Source organism: Nycticebus coucang, chromosome 4 (genome assembly GCF_027406575.1).
Source record: "Nycticebus coucang isolate mNycCou1 chromosome 4, mNycCou1.pri, whole genome shotgun sequence".
Lineage (NCBI taxonomy): Eukaryota > Metazoa > Chordata > Mammalia > Primates > Lorisidae > Nycticebus > Nycticebus coucang.
Genome location: NC_069783.1, coordinates 65,197,471 through 65,218,832, shown reverse-complemented (window position 1 = coordinate 65,218,832; position 21,362 = coordinate 65,197,471). Strand labels below are relative to the sequence as shown.

The 21,362-nt window shown below is 41.0% G+C and overlaps 1 protein-coding gene across 3 annotated transcripts in view; it reads right to left on the bottom strand.

Moving 5' to 3' along the window:
- MEIS1 (Meis homeobox 1) overlaps nucleotides 1-21,362 on the bottom strand; it is a 132,952-nt gene that overhangs the window by 90,170 nt on the left and 21,420 nt on the right. For all 3 annotated transcript variants that reach the window (XM_053588704.1, XM_053588705.1, XM_053588706.1), the window contains one exon: nucleotides 13,593-13,704. In XM_053588704.1, coding sequence (XP_053444679.1) covers nucleotides 13,593-13,704 — 112 coding nt within the window. The remainder of the gene's footprint in view (nucleotides 1-13,592; nucleotides 13,705-21,362) is intronic.

The window sequence follows — 21,362 nt, the reverse complement described above, 5'->3', positions numbered from 1 at the left end:
TTCCTCCTTCACTCACATCCGACCAAGCCACAGCCCTAACATTTCCAATGACTCCCTACAGCCTCCTCAACAAAGGCCCAGCTCCTTGGGATGACATCCTTGGTGCTCTGTTCCTCTCAGCCTGGCCTCCTCTCTGCCTGTGCTGACGCGCACACAAAGCCTCCAAAAGGCCACGCTGCCTCTCTCCTCTGTGCCTTTGCGGGAGCTGACATTCTCTGCCTCACGCCTTCTTCTTTTCCAGCTCTCCCAAATTTCCATCACACACCTACTCCCTTAGGAGAGCTAGGAGGATGACCAGGAATAGAAAACTGATTCTCCTAGGGATAACTCTGGGGGACAAGGTAGTGGTGGGTAGAGTGCTGTGTGAAGACGGTCCTACGTCTGTGTTCCCCTCCAGCTCACAGGCAGGTCCCTCTGATCACGGACCCTGCCATGGAAAGGCGGAGGAGCGGCCCCACCTGTGCCAGCAGCCGCAGCCTCTCTGCCAGTGTGTTGGGTACCATCCCTCTACTTCCAAATTACACTGCGTCTGCTCACCCGAGACTTACCCTGCAGTGATGTTAACTGTCTGTCCCACCACTGGACTCAGTTTCTTGATTCCAAAAATGACCTCTTTCACTCTGAATTCTCACGTCTAGCACAGGCCTAGTATGCAGTCCGCATTCAACTAATACTCATTAAGTTGATGAATGGAATGTTCCTACCTAATGGGTACAACGTAGGGGTCTATGGCACACTTCCTGGGTGAAGGACTCAACCACAACTTGGATTTTACTCTACAAATGCAAACAATGTAACCTAATCATACGTACTCTCCTATTAACCCTAAATGTAAAAAAAAAAGTTAACGAATGGCACTATTTCTGTTTTTGCTTCTTTTACCTTTGAGAGTCTTCTTTTCAAAAGCCTAAAATTCATAATATCAAGCAACACTTTTATTTTTACTAAATTTATTCCTTTTACCTGAGGGGATGATCCTGGTGCTAGGATGTCATAAATACGCATATTGCACAGCCCCCTCCCTGTAAGGGCTGAAGTCACAGTCCCTCAGTTCATTTTTAAAGTCTGCGGCACCTTAATCTGCCCGTTCTGGTGTCTAGCTCAGCCCCTTAGCAGCTCCATTTTAACCATTGTCTATCTGAATATCTCTGCTTCCATTAACCGTGTTTGAGGGGTCAATAACCAGAGCTACAGGAGCATCGTACCCTCGATCCTTGGCCCCAGGTGGACAGAGAAAAGACTGGAAAACAGAGCTGACCACCATAAAATGATCAGAAGAAAGAGACAGCCAGGTGGAGAAAGGCCTCCCTGTATCACCAAACAAGCAGCACCTTGGGTCACATTAAAACAGGTGGTCCTCTGTTTCAACCATGAGAATCAGACAGGTTAGATATCAAGGAGTTGAAAGTAAGAATGGGTTGAATGTGATTACACATATCTAGTCAAATCTATCACCTATTTATCTGCAATTATGTTTTAAATTTTTTTAGAGGCAGAATCTGCTCTGCTGCTCAGGCTGGAGGGCAGTGGCATGATCACAGCTCATGGTAGCTTTGGGCCTCTGGGTTCAAGGGATCCTCCTGCCTCCATCTCTCAAATAACTGAGACGACAGGTGCACCTCCACACCCAGTTATTTTTATTTTTTTACGTTTTTGTAGAGACAAGGTCTTACTATGTTGCCCAGGCTGGTCTTGAACTCGTGACCTCAAGCGATCCTGCTGCTTTCACCTCCCAAAGGGCTAGGATTACAGGCATGAGCCAATGCGCCCGGCCTATCAGGAATGGATCTATTCGCAGCATCCTGCTAGGAACTGAGGGGAACATAAGAAGAGTCCTATAGATGTTGTTGAGGACACTAGTCTATGCCATCTCACTGGACTCCCCATGGAAGGACATGAGGAAAGTTTCATTCAGATCTTAATGCCAGTTAAAGGATTCTCCTGAACAATTTCCACCGATGCCGTAAATCTTGTAACAAGTTATATTTCACTCTTTGTTGTGGCTGCTAGGAAGCTCAGAGCCAAATTAACTGACTACTTCTAGCAAATGTATGTGATCTTATAGCTCATATTGCTCTGTCCTACCCTTGTGACTGTTTTTTTTTTTAATCTGTTTTTTTTTTTAACTTGTTGTGTTCTATATGCTTCTGTTAATCACCCTAAGTCTGTTCTTAGAAGAAGTGGGAAAACATATCTATGCATTCAAAAATTCAATAAATCTTTTCTCCCAAGGTATCAAAGTATAAAAGGATATTCAAGGTGCTACTTGTACTGCCTGACATGGGTACCTTGTAGTAGGGGACTCAAGAGAATGTTCAAACTAAAACAAATAAAATTATTAAAATGATAGCATTGATCAAATGCTAATAATCTAGCAATATGCCTATTGACAAATTCAATGTTTACTGCATTCTCTCTTCAATTCTTCCTTTCTTAAAAATATACAATTGTGAATAAAATTGAAGATTTGCTACATCAGGTCATGTTCTCTTTTTTCTTCTGATATGAAAATAAGTAAAAAGAAGTTCCACTGTCTTCATTCCTTGCTGGGAAATAAAGTGAGCTCTGTCCAGAAGGGACTGTGCATGGATTGATATTACTAAGGGAGGGAAAGCCAAAGCTAAGTGTATTATTAATCCAATAGAATGCTTTTAGGTTAAGCAATTGTGGAAAAAGTATCTGCAAGACTGAACTAATCCCCAAAGCCAGAGCAAAATACAACTTTACCAACTCCACTTTGGGACCAATCAACATAAGAGGTAGACAACACCTACCTTCTTAAAAGAAAAATGCTTGGCATAAATTTACTGTTTGGGTTTGGTTTTGCTAGGCCAACAGCCAAAACTTCTACTACCATTCTTAATTAGTGCTAGCACTCATGAGGGTGAGAAATAACTTCAGAGGCAGAGCTAACTATCACATCCGAGGGTGTAGACTCATACCTCTAACTCGGACGGGCACAGGGCATAAAGGCTTTCTCCCAGGGTAGCACAGGTGCCCCCGGTGCAGGGCCCGGGCTCTGAGTTCATCCTCACTCCCAGCCCTACATCCCTCAAGAGATCTTCAAATGCAGCTGCTGGTCTTCATCTACCTTCGGTTGGCCACCCACTGAGGGGCCGAGGATAGCATCCAAAGGCAGAAGTAGGGAGAACAGGCAGTTTGGGGGGTGATGTAATTAAGGTACAGTGCGCCCTCCATCTCCATGAGCTCTGCATACATGGTTTCAATCAACCAAAGATGGAAAATATTTGAAAAAAATGTATGGTTGCATCTGTACTGAACACGTACAGATATTTTTTTCTTGTCATTATTCCCTAAACAATACAGTATAACAACTATTTGCATTTGCATAGCATTTACATTGTATTAGATATCATAAATAATCTAGAGATGATTTAAAATGTATGGGAGGGTGTGCATAGGTTACATGTAAATATTGTACCCTTCTATATAAAGGACTTGAAGGACTTGAGCATCTGAAGATGGTGGTATTCACATGGGAGGTGAGGGCGGGGTGGGACAATCTCCTGTGGATACTGAGGAAGGACTGTACATCCCCGAACCCATCCGCCACAGCTTGTGACACTTGAATTAAATGGAGAAGTTCTCAACCTGGACACACAGAATTCAGGCAGTGTATGTGACTAGAAGAGGGACAGGTGTATTTTTATTTGGCTGACCTCTAATTGGAATTAGCATTTCCTTCAATCATGTATGTAGGTAACAAATCACAGAACTCTTAGCTGGACCTGTGGCTTTGTTCCCCAGTGGAAATCATATTTACATATCATTATATCTTAAAACATTATTTATGTTTATCACTACTTCAAAAATGCAGTGGACAACAGAATTGCTACTAGACTTTGTAATTTAACATCTGTTTAGCAAAGCACTTATATTACTATATTGCAATTTGGTTTTTGTTTTAGTATTTTAATAACTGACTTTCAATCTAATTACCTTCCCTTGTAGTCTTATGTATTTTATTTTATGCATTAATAAGAATATTACTCTGACAAGAATGCCACTGGCTTCCCCAGATTTCAAAAGGGGTTCCCTCCCACTCTAAATGTCAAGATGCCCCAAGGAAGATCAGTATGAGCTAGAAGCAGTGATGACCTGATGATTCAGACAGCAGAGGCCTTGAGTGGCCATGAGGCTGTGTGGAAGGACTGGGCCCTGTTTCCAAGAGTGAGCTCAGGATCCCAGTTAACTTCACAATGCCTGTCAATGCAAACCCTCTATATCTGTCAAGGGAGAGGTGTCAATTGAGACCAATTGAGACCAATACCCACCACTGCAATTGAGACCAATACCCACCACTTTGTGTTTCATCCAGCAGTCCTGACCATGTAGTTCACAAGGTCTGTGTCACTGACATGTTGTGAAATAAATACGCTCATACCTCCCTAAGAATATCTAGCATTTAGTGAATATTTCACTTATACATGCTTGATGTTTTTGGTAGCACACACCAACCTGCTGAGGGCAAACACTATGACCTATCCTTTTTTCTTTTTCTTTTTTTTTTTAAGACAAAGTCTGGGTCTGTCACCCAGGCTACAGTGCCTTGGCCTCTGCCTAGCCCACAGCAACCTTAAACTCTTGGGCTCAAGCAATCCTCCTGAGTAGCTGGGACTACAGGCAAGAGCCACAACACCTGGCTAATTTTTCTATTGTTTTTTAGTAGAGACAGTCTTACTTTGCTCGGGCTGGTCTTAAACTCCTGACCTCAAGACTTCCAGCCTCCCAGCTCAGCCTCCCAGAGTACTAGGATTAGAGGTGTGAGTCACTGTGCCCAGCCTGGCCTACTCATTTTTATACCCTCACATAGAGCACTTGATGCACAGTAAGTGCCTAATCTATTTTTAATGGCTTGACTAAAATGTATAAATTTACATTTCCCACCCTTAAATACAACTCAGGATAATATATCTGCTCAATCTGCAGAAGAGATTGTGTATCATGATAATATATCTGCTCAATCTGCAGAAGAGATTATAATTCTGAGCTCTTTATCTCCTTGGGCTATGTTAAACGGACGCTTCCCTAAAATTAACTTCCTTACTTCTGCCTTGCCAAGAATGACACCATGTGAAGAATCTACCACCTGGAACAATGTATTCTCTCCTCATTTATTTTCTTGGGTAGAAACTAAAACTCATGTTTAAGCTGTGCCAGGCTGTGTGTGGTGGCCCTGGAATGTCTGGGAGAGCTGACCGGAAAAACAAGTTATTGCTTATAGTGTAAACCCAGGGCAGAAGCAAGAGAAGAAGGGAAAGTGAGAGGAGAGTGAGAGAAAAGAAAGGCCTTATACAGGAACAAATGAAATAATCACGAATTAAGACCTGGGTTTTTTAAGCTAAAATTCACCATTTTTATCATTTACATAAAGTTATATAATGTGCATGTTATGAATATGTACATAGAATATGTTCTTTTAAAAACGATGCATTTTTCAAAATCCCTTACAATTTTGAAAAGAAAGAACTGAGTATTATGAACAATTGACTTCCAGGTCCAATGCAATAGAAAACATATTCCTCTCTCACTGAAAGGCTAATGCTCTTCTAGCCAGGGAAGCCTTCACTAATTTACAGCCGACTGACTGAAACTGAGAAGAAGGTACCTTTTAAAAAAGTTTTCATGCCTCTGGCTGCAAAGCTAAATAATGAATTGACATAATGTCATTATTCATATGATTTTTTTTTACTACTCAAGTCTCATTTTAAAATATTGCATGATTCTTGGGAGACAAAAGTAATTAATTTTAGGGAAGTCAAGGTGTATAATTTAGGAACTGTCGTAAGTCACATAGAGGTGAGTATTTCTTAAAAACAACAACAGCAACAACAAAGTTCCGAGCCACCATTTGCAATAAAGCTCCAGGATCTGCACAGGTAACAATGGCCAGTAGCAGGTGTCTGTGGCATCACATATCAAGTCTACTGTTAAATGCAAACCAAAGAGAAAACAGAATTGTGACTTTAAGGTCACACAATAAATATCACACCTTTTAAGTTTCAAAAACCAGAGTGCAAAATTTGATAAGAAATCCAGACCATGAGTTCACACATAAATAAAAATGAGCAATCAACAGAAAATATAAGAAATGACCCCATTGACGAATGCCCTGTCTTTTCCAATTGAGGGTCAGACCTATTCAAACCCAATCACGTGAGCACAGAATCAGTAAAGGTCAATCAAAGACAAGCTGAAACTCCAACTGTCTAGCTGACCTTCAGAGCTTGTGACAAATTGCTATCAGTCAATGTCAACTAATGACAGGAGCTCTTTGGCTAATCAATTGTTCTAAAAATGATCAAGAAAACTACTCACAGGACAGCTCATTTTCACATCAATGCCTGTGAAGTATGAAAAGCTCATTTTTTTGAGTTTTTAATAAGCTCATAAGTAAGGCAGTTACTTGGTAACAGAGGTCACCTTACAGAAAAAGACAGAACCTTTGTCTGTCTTTTACATATTCTTTTATTACCACATTATAGTAAAAAATATGCCATAAATTGCAATCAGCGTAACCTGGCTTAGTGTACCCTCAATGAATCCCCAATAATAAAAAAAAAAAAAAATGTGCCATGGTATGCTAGAAGGCTACATAATAAAGTAAGTAACACTTCGACCATGATTTCAGATACATACTTCAGCATTACAGCAAGATCTTTTTGGCTGTAAATAATTTCAAATGCATTTTTTGGTTCTTTAAGATGAAAAACAATGACCTCAAGTTTGCTAGTAATGTTGCCTAATAGTGAGAAGATGCACCTCCTGTGAAGATGCTGATAGCCAAGTTCATGCCCCTTCATATACTTACTACTTTTAGATGATGAAGTTATTTTTTCTTTAAGACAACCTGCTTTCATGACTCTAGAAGTCAAGCAGATGGAGAATAGAAAACTGTTACCCACATTTGATAAGTCAATAAAAGGAAAGGTGAGTTTCCTGCAGGGCGTCCTTGGGAAAACAATTCTGTCTATACATCTAATTCAACGTGTTTGATAAGTTAATAATATAGACCTTTTGATAATGGGGATTTGCAGAGTATAGTAACTTCCCCTTTCTTTTTTTCATCTGACTTTTCCCACCAGAAAATCATTTTCCTATTCTGCCTGCCACTGCATGCAAAGACCACACTCCAATGTTAAATATAACCCAAGTAACACATGGGGCAATGGTCTGAAGGCTGGGTCTTGGTCACAATTATATTTTACTTTTCTCTTCTCTCAAAAGTATTATTAGTCAAAATACATTACAGTACCACTGAAACAAACACAAGAAGTCCCCAGGAGAAGTTACAAGGCCTAAGATGTAAGAGTGAACAAACAGAGATCACTCAAGTCACTCTGATCAATAGATAAATGAAACAACAATAAAAACAACAAAAAAATAACCATTTTGTAAACATTTTCTTCATTTTCCAGGTTCCTAGATGATTGTAAACATTTTGTTTTTGAAAATACTTTGTATTTTCTTTCCTTTCTTTTTTTCTTAACTGTTTCTAAACAAGCAGTATTAACTTCATATTTTCATCTGAAAAGCTGCAACCTGACAGCAGGTTCAGATTACATCCTAAACCTGAGTCACTATGGTAGTTTTTCAAATTAAAATATCTTCTGTGGCCTCAACCACTCTCAAGTTGTCCATAGGAAAGAAATAAAGGAGGGAGGGCAACACTTAAGCTGAGCCATAATTGGAAGTATGTGAAAAATGAAGTGTCAGTTTGGTCAATAAAGGGCAAAGGTCAAGGGGAACTGCAGCCCAAACCCTGTGCGAAATGTGCTCATTAAGACATCCAATCAGAGCGTTCCTTCCCACCTATCCCATTATTCATCAGACAGCTGACTGTTTCAAATGCCTGGGTTTGGGCTGTTATTACTTTTCTTCTTCATGTAAAAAGGCGAGCTGGTATATAAATCGTTGCTCAGTCATCTGGAACCAAATGTGGTCCTTCCCCACCTCCCTCTCTCCCCACCCCCTCCCAGGCAGCTCTGCCTGCTGGCTTCACAGGTCTGGAACAGCTAACTGCCTTGAGATTCCCCTCAATAATAAACAGAATAGCCTTCTGCCTGTAGGTTGCCTGAACTCATACAAAAGCTGGTGTGGAGGGAGATGGGGTATAGTGGAAGGAATTGCAATTATTAATACGTTATTATAAAGAAATAGCTGTGCTTTTCAAATATTCCTCTTTAAAAAGCAATACCAATTTTGCCCTTTGGGTTTTTTTAGTAGTACTGTTGTTGATCTGAGTCCTGCCCCCCAAAGGAGTAGTTCATAGAGGTTTTAGAGGTTCCACCAATCATTAGATTACTTTAGGATTGAACCATTTTACGTCAAATTTCAATGTCGAAATAATACTTTTTGCTTTATCCTCACAAAAGAGAAAAATAGGATGAGTTTTAAGAAGGAAGTGTTCTGCAAAAGAAATATCATTAGTTGTTTTCCATGCTCCTATTCTCAATTCAGTAATTGTTTGAATGAGTGAATTGGTAGAGGCTCTTAGCACATAATAGCAATTAGTCATCTCAGTCACCACACTCCCTTTGTGGACATCTCAGTCATCGTTCCACTTAGCAGGCAGACCTAGGTTCTCACTCCCCAGCAGAGTTTCACCTCTCTGAGTCTAAGGCTGCTTCTATCTCATTCATGGCAAAGTTACTGTGACAGAGCACAGTGCCAGGCTCAGGACAGACAACCAGGGAAAGAGGCATCAAATTGTTAACAGAGTATCTGTCAAATGATCTGTTTTTCCATTCCAGCGCCACATTAAAGTACTATATCAAGTAGGGTGTAGTCGTCAGGAGCTTGGGCTTTGGAGTCAAACTGCCCCTGTTCAAGGCCTGCCTTCACCATGGACGAGAACATGGCCTTGGGCCAGTCTCCTTGCCTCCTGAGCCTCTGCGATCACACTCACAAAGTAAGGGCAGTAAGTACCCATGCTGACTGACAGCCCTTAATACCATATTTTGTTATTTTATCACTTTTATTTATTTAGCTCTCCTGACTTTGAACCAAACTGTCAATGTGGTCAATCATAGCTGAAGATGTGTATGAGATAGAGAGTGGCCGAGGCAGCCCTGCTAGGAAGGAAGACAATGGCCGTGAGAAGAGACACCAGATTTGCTTCATGTTCCTCAGCTCCAAAACACATGCTTCCCAGAGCAGCCCTGACGTGATCTCTAGAGCAGCTGCACACAGTCAGGCAAGAAGAGACACATGAAAGGCGCCTTTCTCTGCCATCACAGACCTCATATTATGGGACAGTATTTGGCAGTCCTGAAAACAGTGACAAAGCCATGAGACTAGCATCCTGGAGCTTACTCTGACAGTTACTCACGCCTCACTATTTCTGAGTTATTACTTCTTTCTCATGTGAAATGGGAAAATAAAGAAAATAATTGCTAGGGATAAAGTAAGGATTCAATCTAGTATCTCTGGAAGTGCTTGAGGAAGTTAGAGTGTAAACAAAATCGATGTTGTAATTGCAACAGCGGCAGGATGCCCCACCCAACACAGATGTCAGAGCCTGCCCCCAAAACACCAACGTAAAGGGGCTTCACCACTAAAGAATCAATAGCCTGCTGGGGTCACGAGTATGATATCAAATGAAAGTAGACACCATAGGAAGAATTGTCACGATAAATAATCTGAATTGGGAGAAAGGATACGTTATATAAATCATGAATATTAAATCCCAGAATAATAGTATCTTTGGTATTTTCTCAATTACATACCCTATATATTCTCTTTAGAATGCTTAGGACTGGAGTTTTACTGAAGGTAAAAATCTTCACTAAAACTATTTAATTGATCACAACAGCTACTAATTTGGCAAATTATGAGCTACTCAAAATCCCCCACATTGCTGGAGCTGTAACGAGAAACTATTATTATATTATGAAATCTGTTAGAACATTAAAAATTGCCTGTATAACTTATTTGGTTTATGTTGAAGTCCAAAAGAATAGGACTCAGTTATGTATCGCCTGTTACGTACCTACACTGCACATCAGATAAGGTTATTTAACAAAGGACCAAATCCTGGAGGATTTCTTCTTCTTTTCTTTTCTTTTTTATTTTTTGTACCACCGGTGCCATAATGAAGCGATAAACATTGAAAAGAATGAGAAAAAAGAAATGCAGTACAAATAATATAGTAGAGGAAGTTTTAAAATAGGTATTACTCCCGTCTTTGGGGGAAACACCTCTTTGGATGTGTTCTTGACAGATTGAGTTATTTCTGTCTATTGGGTATGTATAAAGACATATTTATGGATTTATAAATCTTTTGGAGAGGGCTGTTATTTACTCAGTTGACTAAAATGGACTCAAACTGTGTAAATAACTATTTCGGACGTGTACTACGGGCCAAGTGCTGGCACAGCTCACACATCCATGCCTGCCAGAAAAGGCAGACAGGGGAACATGGAAAAGTGACTGTGCACAGTTAATCCAAAGGCTGCACAGAGACCCAGCCCTGCAGGTCTCGGGGATGGAACAAAGGTTTAGAAGGGTTGTGGTCAGCATGGAAAGGTGCATAAGTTGTTGCTGCAACACTTTCAGGCATCTTCCTGCACTTAGCAAGAAAGATCTCACTGCCAAAGAAAAGCCACAAGGGCAGGCAAGGTGTGGCTCCCAATACCTCTGCTGTCAAGTGGGCAGAGTGAGCAGGGGAAATCAGCACAGAAAGTTTCTAACTGATCACAGTGGAGGCAACTGATTTGAGTTCATTTAAGTTCGTTGGTAGGGAGATGAGGAAAGAAAGTATGATGAGAAGGAAACTGTAAGTTTAGATCTGACACTGCTTTGGACCTCAATAAACCACTTAACAGACCCACATCTTATTTTCCTCATCTGTCAAATGGGACTGGAGCAGACCTACTTTATCTGCCACTCAGGAAAATGATTCAGCTGAGGTGATTCAAAGGAAATAATTGTGTGTGAAAATGCATGAAGGATAAAACACAAATATAGTCTAGTGAGGAGGGAGGAGAGACGAGGGAAAGGGGAGGCGGGAGGGGGAAGGCAATTGGTGGGATCTCACCTAATGTGCACAGTGTAGGGTGTTCAGCACGGCCCCTGGGTGAAGGGTTCAACTACAACTTGAACTTTAGCTTGGAAGTGAGAACAATGTAACCTAAAAATTTGTACCCTAGTATTAATTTGAAATAAAACAAAAGAAATAATCACTGCAAAAAAAAATTGTGTGAAAATGCTTTAAAAAAAAAAAACTAGGTGGTGGTCTTAAAGATAAAAATAGAAAGAGAAAAAAATTCAATAAGAAACATTCTAAGAGGGTAACTAGTAATGGGAGGAATATATGGCTCCCGGTCCCAATCAAACTTATTATTAAATAAACCTTTGGAGAACACTTGAAGGAAAAAGAAGCACACAGAATTCCTAATGCCTTGTTACGGCCTGTCAGAGGGGAAGAACTGGTGTTGGGTATTTGCCCACTGAAAATCCTCTTATCAGATTATGTTTGGGCAAACTTATGCATTACAATTTTAATTCAAGTGCTTTTCAGCCATTTGCAAGCCTTCAATGAGACAAACAGCCTGTCTATTCTCAGATTGTATGTTTTAAATAGCAAGAAATGACAAAGAAAAAGAAACAAACAAAATGGTAGGCTGTGACCCCATGTAGCAATTTTGGGCTTCAGGAAAAAGAATTTAGATTCCATTTACACCTTTTAGAAAACTCATAGTGTAAGTAGAGTTATGAAAGTTGGGCTTTATATTGAAAGTGCTGACACCACCTTAACTGTGGCACTGTGAACAGCAACGCTGTAACGTACACGTACACACACTTGAAAGAAAAAAGGCCCCTTGGATTTATACTGCATATCAATTTCCACTAAAAGTCAGAGGTCAGAGGTTACCTGTTTCTGCCTCAGCTCTAAACTAGTTTACTATTCCAGGCTCCGTTTTTACTAGGCGTATAGTTGTGATGAAGTCAGCAACTTTTCTTTGAACAATAAAAGTCTCAAATGTTTAAAATTATATTTGTAGAAGTTATTCCCAGTGCACATAGCATACATGTGCCTAAAAAAAAAATCAACTTTCCTGTTTTTGTTTTCAAATTAATCATGCTAAATTCATTGTAAACTTTATGATTTTAATTGGTATATATAGCTCAACTAAGTGAGACAACAAAATTCCTTTGTTGTCTAACAGCACTCTGGTGAAACATGATCATAAAACCAGATTTTTAAAGTATGTACATACTGTGGGCTTAGAGTCAACTTCAATAAAGCAGTCTTTTTATAGTAAGATAAGGAATTCTCTTTTAAGCTTTAACTGCATTAGTTGAACATGAAATCTACCACAGTAGGGTCTCATGAAAAGCAGTCCAAGATAATATAAATACTCATTCACCTTTTTGCTGAAAACTAACTTGATGTTTAAACCTTATTTCCTGCCAGTTATAGGCAAACACACACATCCATGGACTTCCACATACTCACACAGGTATGTGCAAAGGTACTGTACAAATCAAATTAACCTGTTATCTTTTAATCTCTTTCTAATTTCATTTGGTCTGGCTTTGCAATGAACTCAAGCACTTAAAAAGATTCAGATAAGTAAAACCAGAAAAGTGATTTCAACCCCATGGAGAGTGAAGTCCAACACAGGTTGGTGCCATGTCCAGTGCCCTGTAAGTATTTTGAGAGGACATTAACTGGGTGGGTTTTTTTTTTGTTTTTTTTTTTTTGTAGAGACAGAGTTTCACTTTATTGCCCTTGGTAGAGTGCCGTGGCATCACACAGCTCACAGCAACCTCCAACTCCTGGGCTTAGGCGATTCTCCTGCCTCAGCCTCCCGAGTAGCTGGGACTACAGGCGCCCGCCACAACACCCGGCTATTTTTTTGTTGCAGTTTGGCCGGAGCTGGGTTTGAACCCACCACCCTCGGTATATGGGGCCGGCGCCCTGCTCACTGAGCCACAGGCGCCGCCCTGGGTGGGTTTTTTTGTTTGTTTGTTTTGAGACAGTGTCTCACTATGTCACCCTCAGTAGAGTGCCGTAATGTCACAGCTCACAGCAACCTCTAAATCTTGGGCTTAAGTGATTCTCTTGCCTCATCTTCCCAAGTAGCTGGGACAACAGGCGCCCACCACAATGCCTGGCTATTTTTTGCTGTAGTTGTTATTGTTGTTTAGCAGCCCCTGGCTGGGTTTGAACCCACCAGCCCTAGTGTATGTGGCCAGTGCTGTAACCACTGAGCTAGGGGCGGTGAGCCTAACTGGGTGTTTCTCCACGAGTTCTTGAAGAGTTCCTAAGGACAAGTAATCATAGTACATTTTTTTGTATAGTAGGATATTAGTGGCATACTATTTATTCACATTCAGAATTTTAATCTGCTTTTCTTTCTTGCCTTCTGTCAATGCACTGACCCTGTTTTATGGTGGTGAAGAAGAAAAAGATGAGAGAATAAAGTAATATGAACTGATTCTCAAGTTATATGAGGTTTATGTTTTGGGAAACAACTGTATAAATAGTAACTAGTTAGATATTTCTGAGTTTCCAACCCTTAAAAATAAAACAGGTAGCAAGAGAGAAAGATTATCTCTCCTACCTTGCTCACTGCTGTTATCGCCACTGTGTGACGTGTGGCCACCACTGGAAGGGCCCGGGGTTCCTCCTGAACGAGTAGACGCCGTGTCATCATGATCTCTGTTCCAAGAGGGCTGTGGAGGCACAAACCAGAAATCCAAATAAGAGCCGTCTGTTAACCTTTGTCGGTACGGTACTATCACAACGACAAAGCCTGGAAGGTGGAGATGGACGGCCAGGCCATCTTTCCTGTTCAACAGCAGTTCCAGCTCAGAGCTGCACTGGCACATTTAAAATTTGCCAATTTCTGCTTCCAAGCTAAAATAATATCTACAAATAGTTATTTTGAAAGTAATTGCATGTTTTATTACTCAAGGAAAACAAAAGCATTCCAGGCAAAGAAGAAAACAAAATCAGCTGCCACTGATCCTGACTATATTTTTAACATCAACAACCCTCTGGCACAACAGTCTGCTACTCTGGAAATGCAAAATGGGAGTGGTGGTCTATGATGCCGTGGTTTATTGGGGCCTCAAATTCATGCTAGAAGACAAACAGGCAGAGCTTTTAAGACCTCACAATTAGGCCTGGGTCCACAATTGCTAGTATGTGTCAGCTGTTTGCCGGATGGTACATGGCAAATGGACCAGGCATGGGGACAGAAAAGAAATGAGAATAACAATAGATTCACATGGGCTATGTACACTCAGCCCCCATGCAGAGCCTTCTTGTACTATTGAACAGAAAACAGATGTTGCTTCCTATCACTGGGTGCATTTGAAAGTAACATTCAGATAGGAAAAATTGGCTGTAAATTAAATTCTTGAGGGAAACAATCATGGCGACACTTCTCCCAAATCTTCCTTTATCACTAGAAAAAGATTTTAATTAGCTTTTAGTGCTAGCTTTCAAAAACAGCCTCATGAGTCACTGGTCATCCTGCACGGTAGGAATGATGTAAATAGAAAGCTGGCTCTTGGCTAGGCAGTGATATTTGTCTTCAAGATTATTAGTGGGAAAGCAGGATGGGCTGATCTTGCACGTAAAATATGTATACATCATTTCCATCATAGAAGGTCATGGTTCACGGCTGTGTAGTAGTAAAGTCTACTGACCCTTCCAACATTTTAAATATGCCTACCAAAATCAAAGAGCTCTTTGCTTATTTCTTGAAAAGTATTTTCCAAACCCAGACAAGATAAGAAGGGCTGAGGAGATCAAAATGTCTCGGGCACCTGGGGAGAGAAGAGTAAAGATCCCATCCATAAGAGGCGGGCCACGCAGGAATCAAAGGGAAACAGACACTCTTCTTGAAAAGGAGGCTTCACTGCCACCTATGTTATAATCTTGGCCAGGAAGATGAATGCAGCCTCAATGATGAAAATAAAGCCCTAGAGAAAGATATCCCACTTGTATGTTTGACTCGCCCATTATGCATATTCTTAAAAACAGTGCTAATTGATCTGCTGGCTCTGTGATTGAAAGATATGTGAACTGTGAAAAAAGTGCATTTTTTTTTTTTTGCAAACACGCATTCTGCAGCATACCAGAAGAATGCTGTAAGACGTAATCTGGAACACATGCTCAGAATGCAAACAGTTAATGCATAAATTTTCAGTTTGTACAACTGCAGCTCTAAAAGAAGGACTTGTTTATTCAGAGCTCTGCAGAAAGAATGGTACAGCACCCAGGGGACAGACAATGCCAGGCACAAAACCCCGGTGCCTCGACATGTAAAAGGATGTTTTTCTATGTGCTACAAATCCCACTTGAAAATATAATTAGAAGGAGAAAATGGCAAACTATTGCATTAACTGTAATTGAACAAAAGACCGGCAAGGCATGTGGGAGGCTGCAGGAACCCGTGGGAGTCTCAGGATGCCTGCCATCCAGCGAGTGACATCTCCTGGGCACTCTCATTTTATTTCTGTTGTCCTTCCCTACTGTTGTTGACTGGTGATCTGACTCGTAATTAATAGAAAAGCTAGTGATAACAAGCTAAAACACAGAGCCACCGACTAACCTAATCAGAAGCATGTTGGTTAATCTGATTAAGACTAGGACTCCAAAAAGGTGATTTACAACCAAAGAATTATTCCATGTTATCCAGGAAACTGTCCCCCTTTATGCTACCACAGACCTGATATATTCACTATCTTTTAATGAGCTCCTCTGATTTATTCAGCTCCACTCTGCTCCCTCCCCCACTTTTCTACTGTGCAGGATGTAGATTAATTCAATGCTTAATTGTTTAGTAAATTCAATTTTCCACATTCTATTCTGCATAGCTTTAGCTAAGGTTCTTAAATCTTCAGCAGTGAGCCCTCAGCCCAGTGTTTGTGATCTGTGCCTACCTTTTTCATCACCATTTTTCTTCATCCACCACTTAATTCACCATGAAAAGATTTTCCTTGCTGGAAATTCTGATTCTGCTATGATCTGTGAGGCATTCCGATTCATTGCATTTTCATTGTGTTGGGCCTTAGATGCTGGGCTCCTCTTTTCTCACAGCTATCGCCACATTATACAGGCATTCATGCAAGAAATGTTGGATTCCACCTCAGTTTATCCAAATTTTGTGCAACCTATATGTTTAAATTTGTGTGTTCGCCAAAGGTAGGAGCCAGTATTTTTCACCTAATATCATTCTTCTCAAAGCCTTGCTCTTTCCGAAGGTCTGGGAATACTGAATGCTCTTCTTGGAAGTGAAACCTAACTTTTGTGGTCCTTTTTCGGAATTAGCATTTTGTGTATTAGCATTTCGAGAATAGTGTAGTCATATGAAACTGAGCATTCAGAGAAAACCCACAAGGTTACCAAAGCAGAACAGGAATTATGTTTCGTTCAGTTCATTAAGCATGATTAAAGTCTAAGTATCAGAAATAGCTCATGAACTCTTCTGGTATAAATATGCAAGACAGCTCTAATCAGAAAGAACTTCCCCAAATCCATCTACCCGAGAATCTCGGTTACAGTAACACAGTTCTGTGACTATATGTGGTTACACCAAACAACATCATTATTATTTTTAAAATAAATTATGTGCATATGATTATGTACATATATCTGTTAAGTGTGAGTTGCTTGGGGCCACTTGTAAAGCTGGCAGAGTAAAACCAACAATGCGTTGCCTTAGATGTATAGCAAACCTTAGTCATGGTTTTAAATTAAGTCCCAAAGAGGCTTTTTTCTTCAATTTATGTAATTTCAGAGTAAGCATTGGCTGTGCTCTCACTTACTAGAAATCCATTAAGGCAAGAGCTCCTAAGCTGATGTCCATGAATCTATGGAAAACTCAGGGGCAGCGAGAGGCAGGGGGGGATGTCTTGTTTTAACACTATTTGTGTTTATCTGCATACATATTCTCCCCTGGGGAAACAGTCTATAACCTTTCATCAGATTCTCAAAGGGGTACGTAATTCTCTTCAAGTTTGAGAACCACTGCTGTCAGAGATGGCGCAAGGCTAGACCCAAAAACCACGTGGGGAAAGACCATGAGCTGAACCTTCACTCAGCAATGACAGTCAATGTCTTTTAGACATTATTTCAATTGTCATAAACGCAGGATGCCAGTTAGAAACTTCATTATTCTATCAGAGAGTTCTTTTTAATCAATCTATGCACAAACTAGCTTGATTTCCACACACCATGTTCTGGTTCTAGGTCCCCCAAAGACAGTCAGATTAAATATGTGAAGCAAGCTCTGATTCTTCCTATATCTGCTAACCTCGACAGCTGGAACACTCCCATTTCCTTCTATCACTTTTCCAGAATACTTCACTTGGCTTTGTTTATGGTTCCTTATGTGGTATTTTCTATTTATCAGGCAACTTTACTGGCATCTGGTAGTGAAACAGAAGGAATGCTATCCCCTGCCTATGGGCTCCTCCAGGGGCAAGGATGGCATCTTAATCTCTCTCTTTCCTCACCTGGCTTAGCACAAAGCATGACTGACATCTAGCAGGCACAGGATGCTTGGGGAGCTGAACTGAGATGCTCATTAGCCGCTGGACCACCAATATTTCAACAAACAAAGATTCTACATTGCATATCAAATCAGCACACTGTACCCCATAAATGTACATGGTTATGATTTAATTTAAAAAAAACTATGCTGCCTTCCCACACAAAGGTATCCACTGGTGACTTTTCTTCTTTCCTTCCTTAACTTTTTCTATCCATTCTTTAAATTTGAACATACTTCAGGACCTCTTATTGCTTTCCAAGTTTTCCCTGGACAATTCCTCTCTCTACCATGGCTTGATTTATTACCTATATGCTAGGAAATCTGTGTGTCTGAATCTCTTATTTGGTCTTAGCTGTGTATGTTCAACTACCTCTAAATCACCTCCATGTAAAGATGCACACCTCACTCAACAAGTCCAAGGCTAAATCATGCTTTTGACTCATTCTTTTTTATTCACTGTCCTAGTAGGTATCACACCGGTATCCCTGCTGTAAACCTAAGAACCACTCATGATGGCTGTCTTTCTCTCTTACTCAACACCTCCCAATTCTATCAATTAAGTCTTGGTCCACTTTGATTCCAAATATTTCTCAAATAAATCTCTCATTTTTCATCTTAGTGATTGCTATTCTTTTTAAGGCCCTAATAACTCCCCAGCTTCTAAAGAGTTCATTTCCACCAGAACATAAGCTCCACAAGGTCAAGAACATTGTCAGTTTGCTCCCTGTTGCATCCTGAGTATCAGAAGCACAGTCCCCAGGACTCAGCTATCCCTCAGAAAATGTCCACTGAATGACAGCTGCTCCCTACAGCCTGCAGAGTGTGATCTGAGGTCCTTAGCCTGAAGCCTTGCAATATCTCCCCTGTGGAGAACACCTCTCCTTGTTCCTTGGACTCCAGCAACACCCAGCAAGTGATTTCGCACAGATTCTCTGCTGCTTATTCCTCCAGCCTCATGATCATCCAACTTCTCTCTGCCTGCTGTGCCCTGCCTGGCTCCAGCCCCTGAGCATCTCCTTCTTGGTCTTAAGGTCCAGCTCAAATAGCACCTCCCCAGGATACACGTGCTCCTCAGGATGAGTGAGGCTCTGCTCCCCTGAGCGCTCAGGCCACCTCACACCCACCTCTGTCATTTCACTCTCTCATTGCTCTGTGATGACCACTGTGCCTCTCTACAGTTCCATGTTATGAAGGTTGTAAAGTCCTGGACTGTACCTTATTCATCTTTATATCCTCCATCCTTCCCATCCTAGGAAGATGTCTATACTATGGTAGATACAAATATGTATGAATGACTGAGTGAATGACTCAAGTAATCTATAGAGAATCTCTGTTTTAAATGGTTATCTAATACTGTGATCATCTGTATTATACAGCACAAAACATCTAAAAAAGACTTGCACAATTTAAACCCATCAAATATATTTGCATTCACTCAAACACACACTACTATAAAAATACATTAATACTCGGTTGCAGCATAACATGGTTAAAAGAAAGGGAATTTGAAGCTAGCTAGATTCCTACTTGAAACCTGGCTGTGCCACTTACATGTTTTTGGACAAGTCACAAACTTTTGAAACTTTAATGTCCTAACCTCCAAATGGAGATAAAAAGTAGTCCCCTGTGGACACAACATATGTAAATTGCCAAGCATGCAGCAAGTGCTCAATAAATGCCAGCCATGGTTGTTCTTAATGTAACAACACAGGCTGACCTAAGACAACACTGAAATACCTACATACAGGCATATTCAGTTTATAGACCTTCTGAAAAGAATGGTTAACCTGAGCTGACTTTGTGCACAGCTTGGTATGCCTTTGGGCTATCTCCCAGCTGGTGTGTGCTCGGGGAAAGCAAACTGATCTTATTTTCACCTTGCAATAACATGATTTTACAGGTGGTTTGCTCCTCCCCACCCCATCAACTTTAATTTGATACCTAATATTTATAAATCACTTTACAGTATGCAAAGCATTTTGACACATCTCCTCCGTCACTCATTCATCACATCATTATGATGCCAGCCACATTTTTTAAAACCAAAAATAAATAGGCCTTTTTTACCCCCCTTCAAAACTTGCACCCGACTAGTACCCTTCAGAAGGGGGTTGACTGAGAGTGTGATGATCTTGACCCTGAAGAGGTCAGCTAGCAACTATGGAGAAATTGATGAAATAATCACAGTGTTCAAAATTTGAAGTCAGTCCACACTTATCAATAGGCAGTTTTCTCTCTGAGGAGAAACATTTACTCTCTCAAATCACCAGGGTCTCTTTAGTAAATGATCCCCAGTGGCCTAAAAGAGCTGGCTCATCTCCAGAGATGAACAATTTAGTCTCTTCAGTTCAGGAGAGTCGTCAGTCCGTGTGGGGAATGCAGTAACGTGTGCACGCTCAGGCACACACATACTCCCACCCAGTCTCCACCAACTGTGCATGCACACATGTGCACACCTGTGCAGCCCAGTGCATGGATTGCTGCACGTCACCACTCTAGACTGCTGGGGAGTCACATCAAATTAGCCCCCTTCCCTTGACTTTGTACCTCCGTCTAAGCAGTGTCCCTCAGGATCCGTAAAGCACTTGACTTCAACAAATACAATTTCTCATACACTCCTCAGTCAATGACACCACCCAAGGAAAGGGGCTACAGAGACCCACAGCAGAGAAATAAGGAGAGAGGAGGCCAGAGAACTTCTGTGAGAAATAGATGCATATTTATCTGTGTGTGCTTGAAGTTGGGGAACAGGGGATGCTTAGAAAATGTTTTGTGTGTGTTTATTTATTTGCTTATGTTTTAGAAACAGAGTCTTTCTATGTTGCCCAGGCAAGAGCACCCACCGTGTTCACTGAAGGCTTGAACTCCTGCACTTAAGCCATCCTCTTAGCCTCTAAAGTCGGTAGGACTATAGGCCTGTACCTCCATATCGAGTTCATTTTTTTCTATAAATAAGGTCTTGGAATGTTGCCCAGGCTGGTCTCGAACTCCTGGCTTAAAGCCTCCTCCTTAGGCTTCTTAAAGTACTGCGATTACAGGCATGAGCCACCATGCCCGGTCATATGTGAGTTGAAGCCTGATTTGTTGAAACTCCTGTTGAAATTCTTGGTGGCTCCCATTTGCTTGTGCTTGATAACCAAACATACCACATGCTCATTCAACCCATGTCACCACCACATATTGAGCACCTACAGTTTGCTAGCACCCTGGGTGAAGGCTGCTCCTCTCAAAATGTAATTGCTTGGTGGTAAATCCACTCAATTTTAAATGCAGGTGATTCAGGGAAAAAAGTAACATTCTTTATATAGGCTTCCAGAACAATCCCTGGAAATCACTAAGAAAAATTCATTTAACCACAAGTTTAGGCAATATGTCTCACTTTGTCTTCTTTAAAAAAAAATTTTTTTTAAACTCAGTTAAACTATTCTGTTACCTTTTGAGCATGTGGATGTTTTTAAATGCCAGAAGCCTTCAAAAGTTAATACTTCAGTATGCACGGCTGCCATAGATTGGAAGCCATATTGGAATGTTTTGGTCTGGGTGCGAAATAGTGCGTTTTAGAGAAGCCTTTTCTAAGTCCACACACAGTCCTGCTGAAAATGCACAGAAGTAGTTTTCGGTTCTGGTGGGGTCCTGAGGTGCTCCCTTACGGCAGCCCACGCTCGCCTTCCACAGAGAGGCCACTTTGTACAGGTCTCCTCCCCTGCACACTTCAGCCCAGTTTCCTGGGCGACACTCCTTTTTCTCCTTTCCTTCCCTGTCGGCTCTCCTGCTCACTTACCTTTGCCAAGTCTGTAGGTCTGCCAGGGTCCTGTCAAGCCTCTT